This window comes from Rhipicephalus sanguineus, chromosome 7, assembly GCF_013339695.2.
Source record: "Rhipicephalus sanguineus isolate Rsan-2018 chromosome 7, BIME_Rsan_1.4, whole genome shotgun sequence".
In the NCBI taxonomy this organism is placed as follows: Eukaryota; Metazoa; Arthropoda; class Arachnida; order Ixodida; family Ixodidae; genus Rhipicephalus; species Rhipicephalus sanguineus.
In genome coordinates, this window is record NC_051182.1 from 132,319,905 (window position 1) to 132,345,762 (window position 25,858).

At 48.3% G+C, this 25,858-nt stretch overlaps 3 protein-coding genes across 3 annotated transcripts; 2 read left to right on the forward strand and 1 right to left on the reverse strand.

Annotated features, from left to right (window-relative positions):
* Positions 1-2,656: 2,656 nt before the first annotated feature.
* On the forward strand, positions 2,657-8,187 carry LOC119399969 (F-box/LRR-repeat protein 16). Its single transcript, XM_037666872.2, has 3 exons — positions 2,657-4,190; positions 5,302-5,450; positions 7,769-8,187. Exons 1-3 carry the CDS (start codon positions 2,950-2,952, stop codon positions 7,915-7,917), a joined length of 1,539 nt encoding a protein of 512 aa, XP_037522800.1. The 5' UTR covers positions 2,657-2,949; the 3' UTR covers positions 7,918-8,187.
* Positions 8,188-9,016: 829 nt separating this feature from the next.
* LOC119399970 (DNA-directed RNA polymerase III subunit RPC8) lies at positions 9,017-24,774 on the reverse strand. Its single transcript, XM_037666873.2, has 7 exons — positions 24,525-24,774; positions 24,334-24,430; positions 21,502-21,588; positions 20,727-20,790; positions 16,480-16,566; positions 13,841-13,943; positions 9,017-9,165 (listed from the first exon to the last, which is right to left on the reverse strand). The coding sequence occupies exons 1-7, from the start codon at positions 24,633-24,635 to the stop codon at positions 9,118-9,120; spliced, it is 597 nt and encodes a 198-aa protein (XP_037522801.2). The 5' UTR covers positions 24,636-24,774; the 3' UTR covers positions 9,017-9,117.
* A 287-nt stretch (positions 24,775-25,061) lies between these two features.
* Positions 25,062-25,645, forward strand: LOC125759357 (peptidyl-tRNA hydrolase ICT1, mitochondrial-like). The gene has a single exon (XM_049417911.1). It carries the CDS (start codon positions 25,095-25,097, stop codon positions 25,611-25,613), a length of 519 nt encoding a protein of 172 aa, XP_049273868.1. The 5' UTR covers positions 25,062-25,094; the 3' UTR covers positions 25,614-25,645.
* The last annotated feature ends 213 nt before the right edge of the window (positions 25,646-25,858 follow it).

A 25,858-nucleotide genomic window follows, 5' to 3' on the forward strand; every position in this document is an offset into this window, starting at 1 on the left:
AGCGTTGATAGTCCCTTAAAACATTGGGCTACGTGCACCTTGATAATTAGACGATTAAAACATAGCAACTTGACCCTTATTCTTTGCTTCAGCGTTTCGTTATTTTTTAAAGGTTTTTCTTTTTTTGCTCGGTGCTTGTTATTCGAAAGACATTCGAAAAATATTTGTTGTTTCTAATATACACTATTCAATTCGAATACCGAATGGAATAGAACGCTATTCGACCCGTTATTCAAAATTTTCCAATGTTCGCACACCCCTACCGATTATACAGTTTCTAATTTTCTATTTATAAAGCATCAGTGTTGTTTTCTGCTTGCTGCAAAATGCCCGCGAAGTAAAAAAGAAGTGGAACACGTGATATATGCCCACCTACGCGCCTTGATTGCAGTGCTCCACTCCATAACATTACAAGGATTTGGAGACATGTGAACATAGCGCCATCTCTCGCCGGTGGCAGCGGCTTCCTGCGCTAACTGAATGGGAAATAAGCGGAAAAAAAACAATCATATCTGACCAAAGAAACTAGCTATCAAAAAGTACTCCCGGTACTATACAGCAAGGACCCATTGGAACATTCTGGTAAAACTGCAGTATCGCACTCTAAAGCGCGTAGCTTCCCGGAATATTCAATATTTCGCAATGTCGCCCCATGTGTTTCTAATGGGTGGCGTTCAAATGCCTAAGCACATGCAGCCGTTATCGCTTGTCATTCCTTGCGACAGCACAAGCAACCGGCGCGTCATCGCACAACCACTATAACCGTCGCTGTCCTGTCACCTTTTAAGTGGCAGCGCACCCGTCTAAATGATATGGTCGTTTGCGCGCGGAACGTCGGAAAGCACTGCAATCAAGGCGCGCATAGCCGCGCCTGTCACGTGTTATTTTTTAAACAGCCAAGCTGTTTACCAGATCGTCCCTTGTCCGGCGAGCCAAAAAAAAAAAACTACAATAATCATAAACGGGTATGTGCCACATATATTGGGTAAATGCCACTACTGACCACTGGTACAAAAAAAAAAAAAACAGCTGAAAGCTTGCGCAAAGCTAGATACACAGCGAGGCTGATCGGTCTCATGCGCCGTAACAGCACAGTTCAACCCCGCTACAGCTAAGTTCAAGGAACAGTTGAAGCCAAGTTAAGGCAAAAGTTCAACAACGTTACAGCAAAGTTCAAACCAAGCTTAAGCAAAAGTTCAACCTCGCTACAGCCAAGTTCTGCCTAGATACAGCAATAAAATGAGACCGATCAGCTTAGCTGTGTATCGAGCATTGCGCGACTCAGTGCAAGCCTTGAGCCATTTTTTTTGTATATCCTGGGCATCTGCAGTCGCGAGAAAAATACTAGTACTTAATAGACAGATAGTTAGAAACTGTCAAATCGCACGTTTCGCAAACCGATCTACAACTTTTTCATTGGAATTTTTTGCCCGGTTATCGTTGCTTCAAAAGTTGGTTAATTATTCTTTCCCAATAAAGCAATCAGGCAGAACACAAAAAAAGAAAGCCGTCACTTACTCTATGCAATATTCAGCAACATGCATGCATGTGGTCACGGGGTCATAGAGTGCATCGGCATATTAAACTCTGGATAGAGTGTGCTGGAACGCTCCAGTACCTGAGGAATACCTAAAGCTGGCTTCTCCGCACAATAACGCTTACTGCAATGAAGCCACATTCAAAGGCGCACACCGGAACGCGAATGGCCCCCACAAATATATATATTTTTTTTTCCGCATCGGGATCATTATATCGCAATCATCATGATCATTCACAAATGAGGGGCGATCGTTTACGGACAAGAAATTTTGGCAAATTCCAGACTTCTTTCAAGTTCAAATTCGTGTTTCTGGAGTGTTTGATATGCCTTCTATAACTATTACAATGTTGTAACTGGTATTTCCCGGTGTGATAGTGTACGGCATCGCTAAATTAGCCGGTGTTTCGCGCGCGTTCGGGTCCCGTAATGCCCTTGGGTACTTTTGGAGAAAGGTGAAATAAACAAAATAACAGGTAAAAATAGCTTCGGAAGTGCGGCATATTTCGTTTAGACATTCTTGTGTAACAAAAAACAATAGGGAAACTAAGTGAAATAGGATAGCAGCGTAACAGCATTTTGCCATGGAGTCGCGTGGTCTTGCTCGGATACCAAAACGACATTTTATTCCTCTTTCTGATATCTTTTTTTTTTCTCTTCCAGCATACGTCACTGAGTGCAAGCTCGGCCTGTCAGTCAAAGTCAGTTTATTATTCTAGGGTACATAGAAACGGCAAACAGGAAAATATGCAGACGTTGGAGATATACAGTCACTGAGATATGCGGTATAGCGCGCTCCGTGTGGCTTCTACACCTTGTTTCTTCATGGCGTGCACTTCGCAGTAAAACCGGAAGAACGTTTTTTTTTTCTTAATCTATAAGACCTCTCTCTCTTTCTTTCTGCCTAGCACTGCACAGTGCGACGATGAGGCATATATTCAACAGCAAGTGGAGAATGTCACGAACGCTCGCAATCCGAAACGCTCGGACGACACCCAACTGGATTGATAGGTTCAAAAACGCTGTAGCCACGAGCAAAACCGGAAAGAGCGCGAGCGAGAGAGAGAGAGAGATGTGGCGCATGGTACGGACACTGTGCGTCAGCGCAAGGGCCTGGATTTCCATTGAGCCACGGGCGCACAGCACCCGCTCACGATGCGCGCGACGGCCCGTCTGCCAACACCGCTGTGCGACCCCCTTCCCCACACCCACACGCAACCTTGGGGAGTTGGGGTGCATATAAGGGAGGAGAAGATGATTGGGGAAGTGTTCCTCACGTGCTGCTGCCGCCGCCTCCTCCCGCTGCGCCTTTCCCCCATCTGACGTCACGCGCGCCAGGGGATCGATGCACGGCGTTTTCGGCGGCGCCATGGCGTAGAGCGCGCACCGCAAGCCCCCCTCCGTTGGCCGCGATGGCCGAGGTGAGCTTCACGAAGCGAGCAGCGGCCGAGCTGAGCCGCTGTTTCAACGGGCTCGCCGTTCGGGCCAAGGGTGGACTTCAACACGAGTCGCCCGCGACGAGCGGCAACAACGCTGGCGGCAACAACGCAAGACGCGGTCGCGGAGGAGGAGGAACGGGAAATGCAGCCGCAGCAGCACCGACGACGGGTCGCGGCGTCGGCCCCGCAACAGCCAACGCGGCCGTCACAACGGCCGCTACGCCGCGCGACCCGGCCGCCGCGGTAGCGTCGTCCAACAACGCGGTCGTCGTCGCCGCGGCGGCGGCATCGTCGCGACCTCGCAACGCGGCCGAGATGCTGAGCTACCCGGAGTTCCTGTCGCGTCTCTTCTCGCACTTTCGCGGTCGCGAGCGGCTACCCCTCGCCTCCGTGTGCCGAGCGTGGAGGGACGCCCTGTACGACCCGCGCCACTGGCGAGACATGGCGGCCTCGCTGCGCTGCCGAGAGCTGCGCCTGGAGACGGCCGACGTCCGGCGTCGACTTCTCGAGTCCCTGGAGCGACGCGGCGTGGACGCCGTCGTCCTCGTCGGCGCCACGGACGACGACCTAGCGGACGTCGTGTCCCTGGGCGCCGCGCTGCTGAGTCGCGCGCGTCTCGTGGCGCTGCGATGCTCGAGCGTCTCCGACCGAGGGCTCGAGTCCCTCCTGGCGGCCTCGCCTCGGGTCTCGTCGCTCGAGCTGTTCGGCTGCAACGAGCTGACGGACGCCGGACTGTGGGCCGCGCTGAGACCCACCGTCACGTCGCTGACGCTCGCCGACTGCATCAACGTGGCGGACGAGACGTTAGCCGCCGTGGCGCAGCTTCTTCCCGCGCTGAGGGAGCTAAACCTGCAGGCGTACCACGTGACCGACGCCTCGTTGGCCCACCTGGGAGGAGGTGGTCTCGGTGTCGGCTCCCACCACCACCACCAGCATCACCACCACCCGCAGTCTCAGCTGGTCGTGCTGCGACTGCGCTCCTGCTGGGAGCTCACCAACCAGGGTCTGGTGCAGCTGGTCCAGGCGGTACCGCAGCTGCGAGAGCTGTCCCTGTCCGGCTGCACTAAGATCAGCGACGACGGCGTTGAGCTCCTAGCCGAGAACATGAGGCAGCTGCGCGTGCTCGACCTGTCGTGGTGTCCCCGCATCACGGACGCCAGCCTCGAGTTCATCGCGTGCGACATGACGCAGCTGCAACAGCTCACTCTAGACCGGTACGTCTCTTCACACCTCCTCGCGTCTTCGCTGTTCTGGCTAAGTCACGCCGGAGGCTCTCGAAGGTCGTGCGACCAAAAGCGTCTCTTTTGGGTCGGTCCTTGATTTGTTAGTCGTACGCAGTTAGAAAGCTTACGAAACATGTCAGATACGCCAGAACAGGAAGTCATGCGGTCTTACGAAGCGATGGCAGTACGGACAGACGTGAATGGCACGGTACTTGTATACGCGCCGATGAGTTTGTCACGCTTGCACAAAGATCGGTTACATGTTGAGTTGATGTTGGGTCGCCAGTGGCACATGGTAGCGCGACCTTTGCCAATCGCCAGTGTGAACACGCCACGGATGAATGAGCTAGCTTCAAGCTCACCTTCCTTGCCGGACAGGGGAGAGAGAGAGAGAGCGGGGGGGGGGGGGGATCAGGCTAAATCTTCAGGGGGTAGCTGCCCATCTGTGCCTCCATGCACGCTTCTATTTGCGCGCGCGCCCTAAGCTACCATAGTTCAAGTCATTGGCTTCTTGTCGCATATTCGTATCCTATATGAGCGCTGGCGTGTCTCGTCAGTATATGCCATATAGCATGCCAGGTCTTTGACTGTAAATTCTGCATGCTCATGTCCTATGCCAAGTACTCACTCGTTCTCACAAAAACCCAACTCTGGGTATTCCTTCTTGAGGGGAGCCATGCCATATCTGTTTATATGCCCGTACAACTGCCTGATCAGATGACAGCGGCACGTTTGCCACTTGTAGCATATCTGCAGGCGACCCTCTCCAGCTTTCGTACAGCGTGTGCTATCAGTGCCAACCCGCGCGTTCCATTCCTTACGGTGAACATTAACGTGAGCATGATATGCTGCGCTCCACTATATGTTTTGGCACGCACTGGGTGCACCAAATTTGCACGTGGCAGACGCATACCCGACGAATAGAAAATTCGAACGCCTTTACAACGAAACGACTCGTATACCGAAAGAATTACTTTCGCCCCGGCCATACTGCGAGTGTTACGCAATGCGAAACCTTTATAGCGAAGTGACCCGTACAGCGAAGTGTACTGAAGATCTCCGCAGCTGGAGTCTCTAACCGTACATCGTCCGCCTTTCGCAGGTGTATGCAGATCACGGACGTCGGTCTGGGATACCTGTCCACTATTCCCAACCTGTCGGTCCTCTACTTGCGCTGGTGCACGCAAATACGGGATTACGGCGTGGAGCACCTGTGCACCATGAAGAGCCTGCGGATACTGTCGCTGGCCGGTGAGTGACGAAGCACTTTCAGCCCACCTAATACACGCGCTCGCTCATCGTTCGCTGAAACCGAGCAATAAGAAAACGCGGGTGGCGACGCCACCTCGAAGTTCCCGCACAAGTCGCCGTGACGTCATAGATTTTGACAGCACCTACTAAGGCCTACATAGTTCCTAATCGGTAAAAATAAAGTACCACTACATTGCCTTCTGCCTTCAGATACTTAACATACAAAGTTTCAGGAAATTTCATGGAGCCAATGTGGCCAAAATACGACCAAACACTTGGAAAACCGTGACGTCACCATCGTAGATTTCGGCGGGAGATTCAAGTGAAAATTTTGACATTAATTTTATCATCTGTTAATAAAACTATGGTGATGAAATTAACGACATCAGAGTTCTCAGATATAATTTATCAGTCTAAACTATTTTTTTTTCACTTTAGTGTCTGTTTAAGAGCTCTGTTGTCGTCAAGTTCGCGATCACAGATTCGTTATTAAGGAGTGTGACTGAATGTCATAGTTTTGTTCTTTTTTTAAATTTCGCGCCAACTCTAGCAGCAGCCGAATGCGAGTGAGACGTCATGGATTTCAGTACCCTCTTCTCTTTGTATGCTGGCCACGTTGGCTCAATAAGATTTCCTGAAAGCCACCATTTTAAGTCTCTAGCTCGCTTAGAACAGCGTAGGCAATCTTTACCGTCAATCTGGGAACAATAATTCTTGGCAATGAAGGGATTCGAGGGAAGGCTATACGGGGGCGGCGCTTCTGCACACGCACTCCTACGCGAAGTAGTCCGGTTTGACGCGCGTTTCGTAAGCACCCCGGAAAGTGAATGCTTCGCGGCATGACGTTCCGTACCGCTTTGTCTACTCAGACAGCCATTTGCGGGAGAAATTCGTCGCAAGTTGGCGAAGCGAGTAGAAGGAAGAGCCAAAAGGCGGCAAACGTTCGCCTGAAGACGAAGACGCCCATAGGCGTGCGCAAAAGGGGGGGGGGAGTGTGGCCCCCCCCTATCACCTAAGAGGGGGGGGCGCAAAATCTGCCCCGTAGATTGACCCTTCTAGTCACCTAAGAGGGGGGGGGGGCACGAAATCTGCGCCATAAATTGACTTAGTAGGGGAGGGGCGCTGTGATGCACCATTGCCCCCCTCATGGGGAACCCTGCGCACGCCTATGAAGACGCCATATTGCCTTTGAGGTGCACGTGAAAGGTACTACATTATCGCACGTGTAAAAAAAAAACGTGAAATGACAACGTATACAGTAAAACAGATGTATTTATATTGCTGGTGTGTGTCGTGTCCTCCTTCCAGTCGCTTCCTGTATAAAATGAAGCAATGTTTTTACAGCGATGCTGTGTATGGCTAGCTTGTGGCGGTTCGCGTCCGCGCACAAACAGACGCAAAAAGAAGTTTTCGGCGCCCTTCGCCACCGCCGAGTATCACGAAGCGTCGGGATACTCGGCGGCGTCACTGATCGTTGTGTCCATAGGGGTGCACAACGATGATTAGGGGGCGGCCGCGCCTTTAATCATTGAAGGGGGCGCCCAAGGTGGCTCCATAACATTACCCAGTTGGAACTGTCCATAAAGTGGAAAGTTGGGCAAGTTAGCACTGGTTCATGATGTTGAACAGCGCATATGCTTTGTTGTTAGTCGGCGTTTGTGGTGTCCTGAAGGGACGGTCATGTGCCCCCCCTCCCGCCCCCCTGGCCTTACTGGCCGAGTCCGAGGAAAAACGAGCTTCGCAATGGGTGCAAAAATGAAAACGAAGAGACGACGGGCTTCTCACAACGGCCTGCCCTTGGTCTCCGGATTTTGAGGGATAAAGGTGGGAAACAAACAGTTCTTGGAATGCAACATCAGTGGCCTTCGGCCGCCATGACTGTCAACAACCTGCACGGCTATAACCCTGCACAATAAACAATAAGGCAGGCAGGTGGCGTCCCCTCAAAGGTCAAAGGGGCCGGCTGCCCCCCCCCCCTCCCCCCCCGGCAACGCGCCTATACGAACAGGGTAAAGCAAAAATGAAGTTATGAACTCCAGGAGCCCCAAGCCAACATGTGGTTCCGTTCAGTGACATAGCCAGAAATTTGTTGCACTGCGGGCACGTCCTTGATATCATATGGGGGCAGGGCAGGCAAGTGTGGTCGAGTATCGTTTTGTGCTCTGTATCAAATGGCAGAAAGAAATATCGGAAGAGGCACATGCCCGGCGTACCATCCCCTGGCTACGCCAGTGGTTCAGTTCTCATTAGAAATTTCTGACAGCTGGCACCACAGTGACACGCAATCCCATCTCATTCTTATCGCTCTCTCCTCGCAGGTTGCCCGCACATTACGACTCAGGCCCTGACAGCGCTTTCACAGCTGCGACAGCTCCAGGAACTCGAGCTCACCAACTGCCCCGGAGCCACTGCTGGGCTGGTGGCCTTCCTGCACGAGCAGCTGCCACACTGCCTCGTCATCGACTAAGTCGCCTTCCTCCTCCGTTCTTTGTCTCGAAGCACCACCAGAGACGGCGGCAAATGACGACCAGCAATAAGAAGTGAAACACCCACGGTTGTGACGACACTCTTCTTCTTCTCCCCCCCCTCTTCCATGGCAACCACAAACCCAGCCCCAAGACACCTCCCTCCCCCATCTTGTCAAGAGAAGACTTATCTTCGAACCGTAGCTTCAAAGCTTGCCGCCGTCGCCTGCTATTTGTTCAGCACCTGCAGTCTCGCTTCAGACAAGACGAAGCTGCCACAAGGCTAGAACGGTATCGCTCGTGATTCTCGAACGCCTCACTGCTCCTTGGCTTGGAAGTCGATCTCACCGGGCTGAGAGCTCAGCTGTAACTGCTCTCAGCTCCACCTGTGACTAGTTTAACTAGCTGTCGAATCTCCACCGCCTGCCGAGGGATGTCGACCCCCTGAGTACGTGCCCTTGCGGTTCAACAACACCTACTACCCTTGGGACGGCCTCTCTGGCGACCTATCCAGCGGTCAGCAAGCGATTCAATGTAGCAGCGAGGTTTGAACGTCGAGCATACCGGTTCAGTGATGAAAAGCGGACGTCCCAAGACGTAGGGTAGACGTACAAGTAGAGACGTCGCCAAGCCGTCAATGCTCACAAAGGCCTTCCGCACACGCACACTCGTACGTTTGTGTGTAGCGGTTCGCTCCAAAGAGACTGCCCGCCTATTCGTGGTATCACCTCTCTCGAAAGAAGAGAGTGAAGCGGCACTCCTGAGCAACAACGGTTGCCGGAGCAGCTCGATTGCACACAAAAAAAAAGGAAACAATGCAAGTGCCGACGAGATGTTGTAAAAGTTAGTTGTATTTTGCATGCGCGTTGTCCGGCTGTCGTCTCTTTTTGTTGTCACGTCGATGATTATGAAGATGAAGAAGAGGCGCGCGGCATACGCCACACCGCAGTCGTGGCAGCCACTGTGCAGCTTGTATGATGTGCGTGTCCATGTCTGTGTTGTGTGCGTGCATGCGCCAGGCGCATGCGTGCATGTACAGGTCATGATGATGCCTTCTCTTTTTTTTTTTTCTTTCTTGTCTTCGCTCCTCGCACAGAAGATGAAGAAGTAGCCCCGCCCTGCCCCGGCAAAGCAAGTCTTCCCAGTGTGATTAAAGAAGAAGATGAAAAGTAAATAAAGTGCTCTGCTGCCGGCTCCCTTTCCTATGTCCACCACTTGAGCAGGCCCAGGCCGGGCTCGCTGATGGAGGCCTGCGAACAACGGCGACAAATTTAGAAAAGGGCAATACGTTAGAAACTCTGTAATGCTGCGTTTTAACTTGTGGAATACAAAATACGCGAACTATAAACCACAATACATAGTTGGAGATGCTAAAAGATGTTAATAGTATTGGGCTTACCGATCCGAACGAAACTGTATGGTCCTAGCCGTTGTGTTCGAGGTATTGAAGCTTACTTCAATTGCTTAAAGGATAACACATTTTTCAAGCGATTAGCATTTCTTGGAAACCTCACCTGGTTTATGATATGGTTGAACGTTTTTCTGTAGTATTTAACTTCTGAGCAACAATAAAGGTTGCAAATACACCCAGAAAGCAAAGTATTGCAGCCATTCCACCTAGGGAGTCTTTTAGTCCCCTCACCCCCTGCTCTTGCCTTACACTCTAAGAAAAAAAAACGGCATATTTGGGTCACTTGAACTGGTACATCACATCACGGGAAAGAAGAAACGGCCAAGCCGGCCAACACAAAAGGACAGAGCGGTTACTTCCAAATGAATTTACACAATGTGGCTTTTGTATGCTTGCGCAAAAGTACTATTTGATACAATATGGCAATAAAAATCAGTTGGAAGTAAGCCCATTGTCGTTTTGTGTTGGCCGGCTCGGCCGTTTCTTCTTTCCCGTGATGCGCCGTACCAGTTCAGGTACGACAAACCAACTTGCCCAATCTTCAACAATCGTACATTTGGGGCGTCTTTCTGCCACTCAACAATAATTGTCATCTGGCTGGCCCTGAGTTTCCTTTTTTGAAAACCTAGAGCTCACCACTTTCCCACTGAGAATGCCATGTCACGCTCATATGCAAGGAAAGGCATATGATATTGAGAACGATTATTTTCAAGGGACGGAAAGACGCTCCAAACGACGTGATGCAGCAATCTTCGGCATAAAAATTACTACCCCTTGACGTGAGCTTTCATAATGAAAGCGACACAGTCCCAACTGCACTTCGTTGGGAACAGATACGACTCAACAAAGCAGAAAACTGGGCGAGTTGGTATGTATTCATCGTCACAGGATAGCGCGCACTTACAACGGGGACAAAGGGAGAAGAACACGACAACACAAGCGCTTGTGGTCGTGTTCTTCTCCCTTTGTCCCCGTTGTAAGTGCGCGCTATCCTGTGACGAAGATACGACTCGCACAGTCACAGTCGCGCATGAAATGAGCTTACGCAAACTCGCAAAAAATTTGCTCTGTCACCATTTTACGATGGCAGCGACACTGTATCTAACCACTTTGAGAGGAAGCTTTTGCTAATGCGGTTTCATTTTTGTACTCAATTTAGACGCACAAGCAATCATCAGATTAATTTTATCAGAAAGAAGATGCATGGTAGAATCGATCCTTGTTTACAAGTGAGAATAGAGATTAGCCGCCAAACACGTCCTCCAATTAAATGCTTGGCTGCCATTTTTTGAAATAATTTAATCTACCTTTCCTTGAAGCAGTGCAGCTTTGTGCCGCAGGCTTATTCAGGCGGTCGATCTATACCTGTTTTTTTGAAGGACTGACCATCACTGCCTAAATTCTTATTTCTTCGATGATACGATGCCCGGATTATACGACGGTTTTCTATGGTCCCCTCAAAATCGTATAATTAGGGTACCACTGTCCATACAGCAGACCCTCAGTAAATGGAAGTCTCTTAAACAGAAGTGCTGCTTAAATTCAACAACTGCCTCTATTATGATTGGTTTCTGCAATTCTGCAATTTTCGACTCTGTAAACGGAACACATTTTCCTGGTCCCTTCAGGCTATCTCCTTCAATGAAACCCCAAATAAAACCAATTTGGCTGCAAAACTTGGAGGACGCTTGAGCTTCGCTTTCAAGAGGCGAACGCGATATCGTATCGGGCCCCGTGCGCATTGCCTTCTCAGTTGCTAGCCTGGCTTCGGTTCTTGGTGCATGCCTCTACCGTGCCGTAAAAAAACGAATGACTGAGCATTTCACAATGGCCATTTCAAATTATGCTAGAATGCCTACTGCAAGTACAGTTGTTAAGTGCCCACTACGCTATAATTCGTCCTTTTGCGAATCAGCGAAGGGCCCACTATGTGTCCGTAAGGCAACCCGCGAACCTACGCAGCTGCTCATTTTGTTGATGCTTTTGCAGGTGATGATGGTTAAATATCTGAGCGCTTTGAAATGGGTGGGCCTTTAAAATACCCACTCGTTATGGAATTCACATGCCTTGATGCCTGGCGCGATCCTACGCTTCTGCCACACAATATTACATGTGTTAAGGAGACTCCTTCCACTACATGACATTCACATAGTGTTTTTTTCCGAAACAGTTTCAAGCAATAGTGTGGGTCTATGGTAGAACCGCTGCTTGCCATGCAGACAGCATGGGTTTGATTCTCACTCGCACCTAAGATTTTTATTATTTGTTTTATTAGCATCTTTCTCGGTTTTTCGGTCATGAACAAGATTATGATTTTTCACTCACAACCAAAGACGCCAACACCGGAATTTCTGCGAAACGAGCTCCTTAACGCTATCGTGTTAGAACCCAGGGTACAATAAATAAAACCTTGACTGGACAAAACTGACCCTCAAATAAAACAAAATGCTGACTCCACAAGTCGGACACAATAAATGGAAATTTGGTTAGAAACAAACGCCTACCTTCTAACGTGCTAGTTTTTAACTAATAACAGCCATTCGTTAGAGCCAAAGATACACTCGAAACAGTGAGCTTCCGCAAGAGACCCTATGTCTTTTGATAGTAAGGTTTCGTGCATGAGAGTTCAGGGTGCAGCACGCAGTGCAGTACAGTACTCATGCATTGAAACGCAAAAATTAAGGGCTAAATGACACACATACTTTCGTTTCCAGCGTGTACAGTTCGTGTCATATTGGCGTAATTTTGACTCGGTCACATACATGAGAGCAAACGTTACCTTTAGTGGCCAGATTTGCAGTGACATGATGCAGCTATCACGCGCAATTGGTCATAGCAGTCATCATACTGAAAGAAACAACGCCGCGTTCCAATCCCTGGGTACTACGCACCAAGTGCAAGGCCAAAGGTGAATCATGTACAGTCGAACCTGCATATATTGAGCTCGCAAAAGAACGGGAATTTCTTCGATGTATCGCATAATTCGACCATAAATCTTTTAAACAATTTGCCAAATGTTTAATGCGAATTTCGGTGTGAAAGTTGGCTTCATGGCACTGCTCAATGATAAAGCAAGGAACGCGGCTTTACGCCAACATGCGAGCATTTTTTCCATGGGTTGTAGTTGAGGGTGCGGGTTATATGTAAAGGCAGATTTTACGTGAGGAAATACGGTATCGATGTATACAGCACATCAACGCCTTCATACGAAGCTGTGTGTACTCGTCGGGTGCCAGAAGCATCTAGTGAGCATTGACCCTAATGTTTATCTTGTTTTTCGATATCGTACTTAGCGCACTTCTTAGAATGCTGTACGCAGCGGCGACATCAGACTACGTTCGACTGTGCTGATTATTGCCAGCCTAAAAGAGAAGAACCAAGTCCTTAAGTTTTACGGCAACTGCTGCGTTAGCAAAGGGAGCGGAGAAGTGAACGGTGACTCCACGCAGTGGGCCAGCGGGTGCGACGACGAGGAATCCTGGGAGAAAGCATGCGATGGCAAGAGGTAGTTTCTACCAGCTCTGCACGGTGCCCTCCTAATCACACCACTCACTCACCCAAATACATGCGGGAAAGTTCCCCTCCACGAGGAAAAGCCAGCTTTTGTGAGGGAAAGGCAACTTCTTGGGTCGTTTCGCATTCCTGACGTTTGATGAATCAAGTGTTCCGGCTATCTTTGTTCGGTGTCGCAACGTTGTCGTGTTGGGAAACAGTTTTATATAAAGGACAATTCAATTTAACCGAGTTTAATATAATCGGGTTTGACTGTACCACAACGAAACAAGAAAGGCAGGCCAGCTGGACGCAAGCATTGCTGAGTTAAGTGAAATTTTTACCAGCGCCAAATTTCAGATGGGGTGAGAAAACATGCGCGCCTGGTGAAGAACACAAATTATTCGTCCAATTAATTGGGCATGTCTGTCCCGTCTGTTCTCATTTTGTCTCATCTATAATCTGGTGTGGGTAAATTCACCGCCTATGTACTACACTTAAAGCTGTATTCACACGACGGATGTGATCCCGGACGAATCAGTCACAAACATTTGACACGATTTGGACTGCTCTGCAGCCAGCACTCACATGACAGGGGAGAACTGACACGACAGCAAAGGTTTTGGAATTTCTTCCTGAAGATCCCAACTGTGATTTGGGTTTATGTCTTAAATACTGGATAGCGTGGATTCGACGGAGGACAGAAAAAGAACACTGATGCACAGGACAAGCGCTTCTAACGACTTCTTGCAAGTGCTTCCGCACTTGTCCTGTGAATCAGTGTTCTTTTTCAGTCCTGTGTTGAATCTGCGCTACCTAGTATTAAGAATACTCATCAACTAGTGCAGTAACGAATTTTGTTAAGCTATGGGTCTCTGTCATTTTGCAAATCACTCCATGCGGACCAGAGGGGGACCGAGAAAACGGTTGATGTGTGGTGACACAATACACAATCCGTGGGTTCAAGTTGTGATTTGGCCCGTCGTGTGAGCACAGCTTTACCGACAAATGGCGACACTGACCTTGAGGAAGTAAGGTACATGGCGTTCTTCGGCGTCCGGCAGCTCGGTCGTCTCGGGGCCTCCGGGTGTTGTGTCCACGAACACCTCGTCCACCACCCTGAAGCTGTGGTCGGCCGTGGCGCAGTATGACACACGAATGTGAAGAGAATAAAAGAGAGGGCTCAATTTAGCATCGCAGCGACACCTTTCCCTGAGCGTGTAATCACGAGATTATACATGCTGCTAGCACAAACAGAGCTTACTGCCAGACTTCAGTGATTCCTTTGGCTCTGAACTTATTTAATACGACAGCAGCATTTTCCCATAGCGAAAAGTACAGCACTAACAGTATGGCCCCATTTGAAAAAAAAAAATGGTTGAGTTATATAGCTTCCCGCTTCGAGGAAGCTATATTCCTCTGCTTGGCATGTCCTCCACTTGTGTATTCCTCCGTTTGGCACCTGTGCATCATTGAGCGTTGCTCATTTAATTAGAGTGTTCGCCTTTGAACTTCAGTCAATTTTTTCGGAGGACTGGATTGGGCAATACGCGCCTCGAAGACTATGTCTTCTTTACAGCAGATGACAAGTGCAAAACGATGCCATGCCATATATACTATGTTTCACAAAAGAAAACAAATTGCTTTCCTGTACATCTGTAGTGCGTATGGCATATTGTTTCGTGTGTCCACTAAAAATCGCACAACGTTAAATGCATGCACAAAGTGCGCCGTGTTCTTCAAATGCAGTTGCTAGCAGAAATGCCCTAACTTGCTTTAGCTGTAGTCTTCCTCCGACTGATCACTGGCTCACCGTTACCATTTTCATGCACAGCTCTGCCACGCCACTGACACTATACTCAACGCGTGTGAGGACGGATAACTGCTTGTTCTGGCCTTTCAAGCACACTGTCTGAAGGGGTGATGTTTCAGGCACTTACTGTCATCACTCTTATGTACGTCTCCTTCGTGCAACTGATGCATTTTTTCACCTCCACTTTTCACAACCACCCGAATGAGGAATCCCACAAAAACAGATCACCGCCTCGTGAAGAATTTAATGCGATGCAAAATACATAATTCTCGTACAACAGGTTCACACCAAAATTTGCGAACGGTTGTGCGATAGCTCAGGGGTTAGTCAGTGCAGCGAGCTTACAAGTGCATGTCACTTCAGTACCACAGTGGACGTACTTTTCTTATTTTCTCACGCTTTGGCAGCAGTGAAGCTGGGGATGATGAGGTGCCCCGACGACAACAAAAATCATTGTTGCGCATCGCCGATGACAACAAAAATCATCGTTGCACATCGCCGATAACAACAGAAATCATCGTTGCACATCACCGATGACAATGTTCGTTGTCGGCATAACGGAATGTACGGACTAAAGGACAGGACAGCCACAACAAGCAAACCCAGTTTCAAGCAGTTCCCTTCCACTGCAGAAAAATACAAATGGCAATAAATTACTGCATAAAGAAAATTCCTGCTTATTGATAACGTGCATGAAGAAGCTGACGGTCTCTAGAAACCTAGTACCCTTATTAAAGAAGTTGTTCACTAGATAGCATACCTTTGTTGCAGTGAGTACATGTAATTAATAATAATAATAATTGTTGGGGTTTTACGCGCCAAAACCACAGCATGATTATGAAGCACGCTGTAGTGGACGGCTCCAGAAATTTCGACCACCTGAGGTGCGCCTAAATCTAAGTACATGAGCCTCTAGCATTTCTGCCTCCATTAAAGATGCGACCACCGTGGCTGGAATCGAACCCACGACCTACAGGTCAGCAGCTGAGCACCGTAACAACTGTACCACCATGGCGGTTAGAGGGGATGTGTACGTAGCGTTTGTGGCTTCATCGCGTAACAGCCGGTCCGTAACGGCGCTGTGTACGTAAGAACGCCACATTTTACATAGAGCGCATACACAGGACTTGTGCTTGTGCGCACCATTCGAAATGTGACGTTCTTATGCAACCCGTGCAAAGCTAAAGCTCATCAATTTTGCAGAGAACGGTGCCGTCAGCCATAGCAGATGCAGTGGTAGCAGTGGTAGAGAGCCCAAGAAAACAGGCCACACTAATAGTTTGCATTCGGCGACTTGCAACTCAGCTCTACCACACTCGGGTTACAAACCAAGAAAAAATGTAGGTTCCGCCCCCAGAACCACCGCACACCTGCGGTTCACCTGTGAAAGACAGTCATGCTAGCTGTTTTCAGCTGGAACCGCAAGTACTTTCTCTTGGCTCGTGTAAATACTACGCATATTAATACAAAGTTTGTCGTCTGTACCTAAAACGTTACATTCGGCAGAGCAGTGATGCCAGAATCCAGCAAAATTTACTAGGACGTTCAAGTTTCCGAACTAAAACCAGCGACACAAACGTGCGTCTTTATGGCAAGGTCAGCTATCCGAAACACTCGAGAAGTGCTTGACGTGGTGAAAAGGAGCAACCGCTATTGGATGAAGCATTTATGCAAGTTCTCTGTGGGAGGGACAGCGGTGGCTGAGGGCGGAGCTCGCGTCTTTTCTTAGGTTGTAACCGACTATATAAAGCATGTGCCTTTTGTGTTGGCAGTGACAGTCCAATCGCCAATCCCAAAAATGGGCGAAAGTGGTAAAGAGAAAGAAAGGCTCTCTGATTTAAAACTGACCGTATCTCCTCGCCGAGGTCCATGTACAGGTCATTCACTTTGCCTTCGGCTTCGTAGAGCCACACCCAGAGCTGCTCTTTCTCGTCGCTGGTGGCCACCAGTCAAGGATCAACACTTGCACTTTTTGTTTCAGATGTCACTCACATCAACCGAAGGTCGTCATTTGCAAGCTACAAAAGGAAGTGCCCTCTAAAACGAGACACACAGCATGTTATGAACCATGGAGGAAGGAAAACTCAGGAGAGGCCCTATTGTATCCCAATGCATTCCGAAAAGTGTGGCGGAAGTGACATCAAATTTATGGGGCAAACAAAACAGCAGAGGCCCCGCGGCGGGCTCTCCCCGCTGGTTCGCTTCTGCGCAGATTTGTAGTCCCGGCGTAAACTTAGAGCGTATTGTGCGGTTTGCATGCAGTGAAATGTTGCAAGCAGATGTTTACCACGCTGTTCGTGCGTGGCAGGAACAGCCAGGTATTCATCGTATTCGAACTCACCTAAGTGACTTAGGTGTTCTGCTGGGCGTTGGGCCTGTCTTTTCCTTTCTCGTAACCTGATTTCCTGATCTACTGGTGAGCGTAGTAGCTATTCGGCGCAACGACAACCTGGTAGTTGACGTAACTTCACGTCAAAAAGAGGACACTGCTGTATTGTATACGCGATTGCGCACATAAAGTTTGTAATTCCAGTGCGCACACAACTACTAGCACGCAGCGAGTGCACACCGCCCAATACATACATCACGTAGTCTGGTAACAACAACAAAAGTTTATTGCCCTTCCGAATGAACGACACAGCCTCTAAAACCGCGATACGATGCCTTCGGGGCCTTTTATGTATGGCGTGTCAGATGCCGAAAACAAAATTTCACGTGTGTTCCGAGTTGACACAATGAGTAAGAAGCAACAGAGCGCACATCTGAGAGCTTCACATGCAAATACCATGCATTAGTGATCAGCACTGAAGCGATCATACGTGCACATGAAAAGTGACACCCGGCACTTTCCGCAGTGCATGCGATTTGCAATGGGTATACGCAACAGCTGGGCATTGCATAGCTTCCCTAAAGAACACACAGAAGGAGCAGTACACGTGAATCAACTGCGCTGCTTGCACGGTGAAAGAAGGAATAAGGACTGCAAAAGTTGCGTGACTCAAAAGTTGCGTGACGATGCGTGACGATGCCCATCGTCACGCAACAAAAGTTGCATGACGATGCGCGCATGCGTCTGCAAACGAGGCGACGGAAATCGCGAAATGTTTAGTTGCCCCTTCGATAGTAGGCGATGCGGGTGTTTGCGATGTGAAGGCTTCCCGAATGTGACGTCAGGGCCTCTCCTTCGTATTCCTTCCTCCATCTTGTGAACGGTCTTCTAAAAGGGACACTAAAGTGAAACGGTAAATTTGTTTTTATATTGATAAATTATTTGAGAATTATATTTTCATTAAAGGGACCGACAACTGCCCAGAACATGAAATGAGGTGACTCCACTGATGGAAAGATTGTCCGTCGCACTGACTCAAACCAACCCTGTTTTTTTCGTGAGAGATGGATTTATATTTTTATTTCTTAATTGAAAGTCGCGAAAAATGACCTGTGGTGCCTCTGGCGGCAAAAATGTGAATGATCTGACGAACCCGGCCACATGACCGTTGATTGCTGTACGCGGTCGACTGATTTTTTTGTTAGTATTGAAATATTGTTCGTTTCTTTAAATTAAAAAGTATTACTCCATAAAAATGTACATATAGGCCAGCGTTAGTAGTATGCATTAAAGTGGCACTGCCTTCGCGTGACGTAATGATCCCATGCTCGTCAGTGCGTACCGAGCAACTTTTCAGCGTGCTCATGCAACCGTGAACGCAGTTTCCCGGTAGCTAAGATTTTGGAGCGACATAGTATTGCTACCTACACTTTGTCTCAGAAATGACGGGCGCTGCTACTCGGCGTGGCCGCGCATATACTAGTTACGTTTTCGATGACTTGGCTTGGCTCGTGCATCGAGAGAGTAACGACGGCGGGACAAGCCACCCATGACACAGGTGCAGGCAACCTTGGATGCATGCGCAAAAAACGCGGTACAGATACAGGGAAGGTGTATAATGCCACATCATCTCATTGTAACAGCGTGTTATTTTCAAAAATAATTGAAAAGCTATGAATAAAGGTTGTTAAGCACAGTTACAGGAACTCCTGCGAAAGCCGAACAACGATAGCTTTCACAAATCGCGAGAAGGGCTGGCGGCATCGCTATCAATTCTCAGCGTTGCTGGAGGAAAGGTGCGTCCGTGTCTGGAGCCTTTCAGATCGAAAAATACTGCTTCTAAAATGACTACGTGCTTTTGGGATTAACTACTGCAGCTACAAACACTGCGAAGGGTGAGCTTTCTGTCGCGCCGTCAAAAAATGGGTCGAGAAAAATCAGTTGTCGGTCCCTTTAACTTTGCAAGCATAGGTAGTTATTACAAAAAAAAAGATGGTCAGAGTATCACACTACAATTTTGACTGAAACAGTCAAAACTCGTCATAGCAATGTCGCATCTGACACGAAAATAACTCCATAAACGTATATTCGTAACAATGTATTAAAGGCCAGCTTGTTTTTCACTTACTTCGTGATAACCGATAATTCGTTATACCAACTGCTTTTCATTATGTCAAGGCAAAAATGTATCAGCACCTTAATGTCAGTGTGACATCAGAGGTTCCAATACCCTTTGTGTATTTCGACTGCAATGGCTCAATAAAAGTTTTCGAAAGTTACGTTAGACCTGCGGCTCCTTTAGAACATAACGCAATTCAAATAATGTTGGCTTTACCAAAGGCCACCAAAACCTATCATGTTGTGGTGAACTGGAGCAGGAATATGAGGAAACGCAGGTCGTATCGCCACCTGTGTTTTCCTTTTGTGCATTTTCTGGCTTGCCAAGCATCTCTTGTTGGCAAGGGTGGTGCTTTTGGTACTGTTGCAAGGGTAATTTGCTAACGCGAGATAAAACTGTTTTGTGTGCAGAGCACTTTAGGGGACAAGCTTGTCGTCCATCCATACATCTCACGTGGCGTGATCACGCACACAGTGAAGCACTCAATACAGGCCATAACAAGGCCAGTGATGCTCAAAACTGGGTTAATATGAACGGACAAGGTCTAAAATAATATAATTGACAAATATAACCAAGAAGTAATCGCCATAATTAACTTAAAATCTCTAAAAATGTTTCAGAAACGTGCGAGCGACTCCAGTGACGCGCAAGAGAGGGCGCCATCGCCTCGCTGAGCGAATGCCCTTCTCCTGCACTTCGCGAGTGCTGCGTTGCTACATCTGATGGGCGAACAACCTGATGGAACTCGCTGCAGACGACGCATATCTCAACTGCCTTAACAAGCAGGAAGTCGATAAAGTGCAGCAACAAGTAGCGCACATGTCGCAAACCGAGTTTGCGAATCTCCCTAGCAAGATTCTAGTCGTGCCGGGGAAACCTTGTCAGTGACGCTTTGGTAAACGGAGCAGTGGGAACTCTACGAACGAGAATCGCTGGGTGCCCATGCTACGCACTTCCTCGGGCTTCACAGTGGCAGAGCTGCCATATTTATTTTTCTCTCCAATGTCACTCCCTTCAACTATACTGGAGTATCGATTGGTAAACCTCCTCAAAACAGAGTCCATCTGACACGAAAATAGCTTTGTTATGACGGGTCATTCGTTATAAACAGATATTTGTAACACTGTTTTAACGGCAACACCATAAGCAAGAGCAAGTGGTTTTCACCAGTCTTCGATGCAACCATTGTAAAGTTCCTGTTACGTGCGATGCAATAACATCTGGCCCGCATGTTCATGGGAACCTCGGGTACAAATTGGCAGCATTTTCTGTCTGCGTTCAAGATGAGTTGCAGGGGTTCCCTTGAACTATCACCTGCCCCTACATAAACAAGCATTTGCCTACTTTACCCACATGGAAGGGTGGCTAGAAATAGAAAGCGTAAATTTGTGCCCAATGGTGGAACACCGTCATTGGTGGAAAAGCGTTCGATGTTGTAGTACTATGTGAAATCTTCAATTGCTTTCAAATTTTTCACGGTTCAAAACACTGACACATTCCCATGTAATTTCCATTTTAAGTCAAGGGTTGCCGCATGTTCTAGCATGAGCATTCAAGGAAAAACATTAACTGAGGAGCCATAAGTGTAAATATAAAGGTTGAAAGATCAATGCACATCTTTGTTTAGTAAACACAGAAAGAGGATACAAGCGTGCTGGGTGCTGCATCCCGTCGGGAGTGACGAGGATGTCTTCGAAGAAGCCTATGGACACTGAAAACAAGACAAGCGAGGTATCACACGCTATATGTGTTTGGTACACTTCGTTTTACTATTTGCACACAGTGCAGTAAAGCCTACAGGGCGGGCTCGTGATAGAGAATCTGCACGTCCCAAACAAAAAATGAGCAAGTCATGCCCTGAGGGTGAGGCGAAGAGAAGCATCTTCCCCCCTGACAGTGACACTATGTCCCTAGTGAACCAGGGGTGCTGCGAGGGAAACATGGGGTGTGGGTGCAGCAGCCTTCCAAATATTTGCCCCCCTCCACACCCCTGCACCCTCAAGAGCAAACATAGTCAAAACACAAAGCAATAATCCCACCCCTTAGGATCTCACTTGTCGTATTGACACTGTCGCACTGACGAAAAGTTGTTGGAGCAGACTCAACCACATTGTCGATAGCGTCGTGCGTTTCTTAATTCCACTTGAAGTGGATTCGGCCAGTTTACACAAAAATAAAGCTGCTACCGTGAATCAATGTACTGATGAAAATAAATTAGTATTATTATTACAACTCTTATTCTAAATATCTCAGTCGTTGTTTGTAAAAGTGTGTAGAGCTAAAAGTGTTTGCATCACATTTGTCAAGGTCTGCGTGCGCCGAAAAGCAGTTTATTAGCACATGCCTTGGGTGCACATCGATACACGCTGCACATGGCAAGGTGACACACAAAATGTCACAGCACATTGTGTGAGCAACTCACCGTAGATGCCTTCCTGGCTGCTACTGCGAATCTTGCCGATTAGGACCTCGTCCAAGAAGGGCCGGAAGACCACGTAGCGGAATTGCACTGCACAGAAACGTCACTACTGAAAACCTTATTAACCTCACCAAACTTAACATATAGCTTGACAGCCTAATATTTAGATTTAACCTCTTAAAGGGATTTATTGTCTCCAGAACACACAGTAAAAACACGGCACAATTTTTATGGCGTATAAATGGTTTCGGTAACATGTTTAAAACATAAAAATTGGGGGACCCTTAAGCTTCGCCTTTAAGAGTTGAACGCGATAGCGAAATCCGGCCCCTTGTGCGCACTTCAACCGCTAAGTGCATACTTATTAATGTGTATTGTTACACACACACGCACACAGACACACACACACGTAAGTACGCGCGCGAATTCTACAGGTTTTCGATCTAAAGCAAGAGTCGCATGGCCTCCAAGATATACGCCGCGCGCCCGCCCTCTCGGATGCCATAAAAAGTCGAGACATATTTCTCACAATGCCTCACAGACGGCAGCACATTATCTAGTTGGCTTGATATGTTTGCCGCTAGATGGACATAGTTGTCCATTTTTAGAGCTGTTTGAAAGTTCATGTGTGTATTTAGCGGCGATGGCTGCACTATCCCGGCCTTTTTCGACGTAGTTTGGTGGCCTCGCGAATGCACCTACAAATCACCGAATGGGCTCGTTTTCGTCGTGACACCTGCCGAACAAAATGCGTTAAGGAGACTCCTTTCACTACATGGCATTTATGTAGTGTTTTTTTCCGCAGCAACTGCAAGTAACATCGTGGCTTTGTGGTAAGACACCTGCTTGCCACGCGCACGGCCCGGGTTCGATCCCCAATGGAATCGAAGATTTTATTTTATTTGCTTCTTTCTCGATTTTTCGGTCACGGACGATTTTTTGCTCACAACCAATGGAGCCGACGCCGACAACGGAATTTCTGCGACACAAGCTCTCTAACGCTATCGCGCTAAAATTGACCGTGTAAACAATGTATGGCAAATATATAATGAACTATGTGTTATTACATGCTGAAAGGAAAAAGACACCATCTGAGAACCTCTGTGCATCAAAAGTCATTCAGAAAGTGGTGAAATACACGTCATAAGCCAAGAAATGATGATCACATGTGACATGAAATTATGCTAGAATAAAAGCAGGACACCGACCATGAAATAAAGTATGGAAAAAGACATTTCGGCTCCCCTGACGGGAGCCTTGTTCACAATGAAAGCGAGGACGAGTGAAGCGATGCTTATGAGGGCTTTAAAATGCGACATAAGCAGCGGCTGTAGATAAGAGGAAGCGTTCCGTCATTTCGGTTCAAAGTATGATCCGTCGTTTGAATCACGATGGATTCTAAATGGTGTCTTGCAGACAGTTTTCTCTCTTTTTCCAAGCTTGTGGTGTTATCAAAATCAATGCGGTGGCTCAAGTTTTCAGCGTGCTCGGCCAAGGCTTTCTAAGAAACTTTTTTCTTGTTCACGTCATTGACATGCTGTTTGACCCTATGTTCAAAATTTCCTGTCTCACCGATGTATAATACACTATCACAGTCTTTACATGAGATCCGATAGTGATATGAAATTGTTTAGGAAACCTCAAGGAGTTAAGTGCAATCAATTGGACCATAAGCCCGCAGTAGCATTTTCGACATTTGAAAGCTCAAGTTTTAATCTGTGAATAGTTTGGCAATCCGATTACTAAACTATATAACTATTCGACCGATAACAGAGAATGTTCTGGTCGAATGTTGGTTCCCTGGCATAGGGTGCACTGCACAGTGCTTTGAGTCCACAAAGCTATGCTCTAAACAGCTGACGGCTTGTCACTAGAGAGCGCAGATGGCAATTTCGCCGCACGCTCGCGTGGTCCATATTAATTTGTGGCCGGCTGTACTCTGGGTACGTTTTGTTGCCGGGGTTTCTAGCAATGGTTATTAAGCACGTCTACTCTTGATGAGCGCAGGCAGTGTTGCTTTCTTTACGTAAAGTCTGCAAGCTGCACTGAGCCCATTGAACGCAACGCTTATTGGGCTACATATGATTACAGCCAACACATCACTTGTAATCGCCAAAATGACGAGACCTCTAGCTCATAGAGTTTCCTACCATATTTGCTAAAGGAAACTCTGGCGCTGCAATCGTTCAGCCACCATGAGAATGACTGGTAGTAGATGGATTTGCCTAATCTTCGTGCTTGCGGCTTCGAACACACTTGTGGCTTCATTTATTGTTGTGCTCTGGCGTTCGTTTCGGATAAAAGAATGGATCGTTGTGAACTTCGTGACCCGATTTGAATTGGTGTGCCTAAAAAGGTCAAGGGGGTGAAGTGGAACTGCTGAACGTTTGCCGAACCTTGTCTCGCAACAAAGCGGCTGCAGGGCAAACGGAGCCGAAAGAACGAAGCTTAGACAAATCTATGTACCACCCATAATTCCCATGCGTTGAAGCTTCCATAGACACTAGCGCCAGATCTCCCTGCAGTGTATTATAAGGGAACTTTGCCTTGTACCTTCAACGGGACTCGTGCTTAGAACTGAGACATACTCTGGGCCCATGGCAAAGCAACACCTGTGCTTTACACGCCACGATAGCGCTGCTGACTTTCTTGCGGGCCACGAGCCTGAACGAAACTTTGTAAACAGTGTAGTCTATGTGTGTGTGTGTTGTATGTGTTATGCGGTTATCGGTGTATATATCGTAATCATCACCCAGCACCTGGAGTAGCATGTCAGGCGCATAGCCAGGCTAACATCTCCAGCTTTTCATTAAATCATTTCTCTCCCTAGCTCACCAGTTGTGTGAAAGGAGCCATCGCCCGGAAGGATTCGCGAGTCCTCGATCTTCGTGATGTCGTAGAGCGCGATGCACAGCCCCACGTCGATGACAACCTGGAGAGGAACGAAGGAACGTATGAAGAGACGTGCTCTGTGTTTCAAAAGTGCGTTGTGCGAGAATACGGAAGAGATACTACGTAAAACAAACCTTGTTCGCGAGACGCCGGTTCAGCTGCTCCACGATGGCTTCGTTCGGGCTCACGCGAAACAGCCACGGCGGGACGCGAATGCTGTCCGACATCTCGCTGATGACGAACATCGCGCCCTGGAAAACGTGCGCTACGTTCGAAGAAGGTAGGACGCAACAACCAAAGCACCGCAACAACCAAATGGTTCAAGCGGTTCAAGCGTGGTTCGAGAAGCAACAACAAATGCACGCACTACACGCACGCCTGCTGCTGACGGAAACAGAAACCTGCTAGATACGGCGATACGGCTCGTCAAAGCAGTCAAAGAGCGACAGCCACATTATTAGCCAACCCAAATCACCAAACATGAAAGTGAAATTAGACAAAATTAAGTCATCAACGTGCCATGCGTAATTTCATATAGGCGTACACTTGTTTAAGGGGGTGGTTGAACCAGTTTGAAACGCAATAAATCACAAAAGTCGCAAAACCATGATTATTGTGAGTACGTCATCGACGCCATGTTTAAAACGTACGTAGCCACCGGCAGCTACAAACAGCCGAATCCATAACCGTTACAAATTTGCAAAATGGCAGCGTTACGTCGGCTGGCCTGTTCTGCGACTATGCGGCCGGCGCTTTTGACGTGGTGCAGGTGTTACAAGAGCGACATAAGCCTCGACAAACTCTACCCCTCTAGCGGCGACGGTGCAACGCAGTCGCCGCGTCTCGAAGGAGGCGTGAACATGAAGGACATTCAGATCAACGACCACGACCCGACGAGCCCGCACCGGGTCGAGATTCGCGTCCACTTGGACTCGGCCCAGTGGATCTCGCCGGAGGCCAAGCAAAGACTGCGACTCGAGTGCAAGCCGTTCATCGACAGCTCGGGGAACCTGGTGCTCCATTCGGACAAGACTCGCAAGAAGTCGATCAACGTGGCCGACTGTTTGGACATGTTGCGATGCATGCTTCGCGAAGTGTCGCTACCTCCGCCCGAAAACATACCGGAGACGAGGTTCACGCTGCGGGCCAAGCACGAAAGGCTTGCAGCGGCTCGTTTGCGCATTCCCAGGGCCCCAGCGGTGGATGGCGGCGTTTCTCCGTGAATCACTGTTAATAAATGTTCGCCTTGTAGATAGAGTACCTGCCTTTTCCATTGCCTTACACCGACATCATACCTGAAACTACGTTTCTTTCAGTACCACCGCTGGTCATTCTGTTTCCATTAGCCTGCCGAAGCACCTGCTTAATTAACAAACGGCAAAGGTTTCACTATCAGGTTCTTTTGTAGGCTTTGAAGCACGCTGTGGAGGCGCCCTGAGGGGCCCATCAGGACAGGAGACGCAAAACA

Excerpts from the sequence above, each read along its gene's own strand:
- LOC125759357 (XM_049417911.1), top strand. The coding sequence starts at position 25,095 with ATGGCAGCGTTACGTCGGCTGGCCTGTTCTGCGACTATGCGGCCGGCG.
- LOC119399969 (XM_037666872.2), top strand. The coding sequence starts at position 2,950 with ATGGCCGAGGTGAGCTTCACGAAGCGAGCAGCGGCCGAGCTGAGCCGC. Across the intron at positions 4,191-5,301 it reads CAACAGCTCACTCTAGACCG|GTGTATGCAGATCACGGACG; the intron begins GTACGTCTCTTC and ends CGCCTTTCGCAG. Across the intron at positions 5,451-7,768 it reads GCGGATACTGTCGCTGGCCG|GTTGCCCGCACATTACGACT; the intron begins GTGAGTGACGAA and ends CTCTCCTCGCAG.
- LOC119399970 (XM_037666873.2), bottom strand. The coding sequence starts at position 24,635 with ATGTTCGTCATCAGCGAGATGTCGGACAGCATTCGCGTCCCGCCGTGG. Across the intron at positions 21,589-24,333 it reads TGGCTCCTTTCACACAACTG|TGCAATTCCGCTACGTGGTC; the intron begins GTGAGCTAGGGA and ends GTTTCTGTGCAG. Across the intron at positions 13,944-16,479 it reads GACCTCGGCGAGGAGATACG|CTTCAGGGTGGTGGACGAGG; the intron begins GTCAGTTTTAAA and ends GGCCGACCACAG.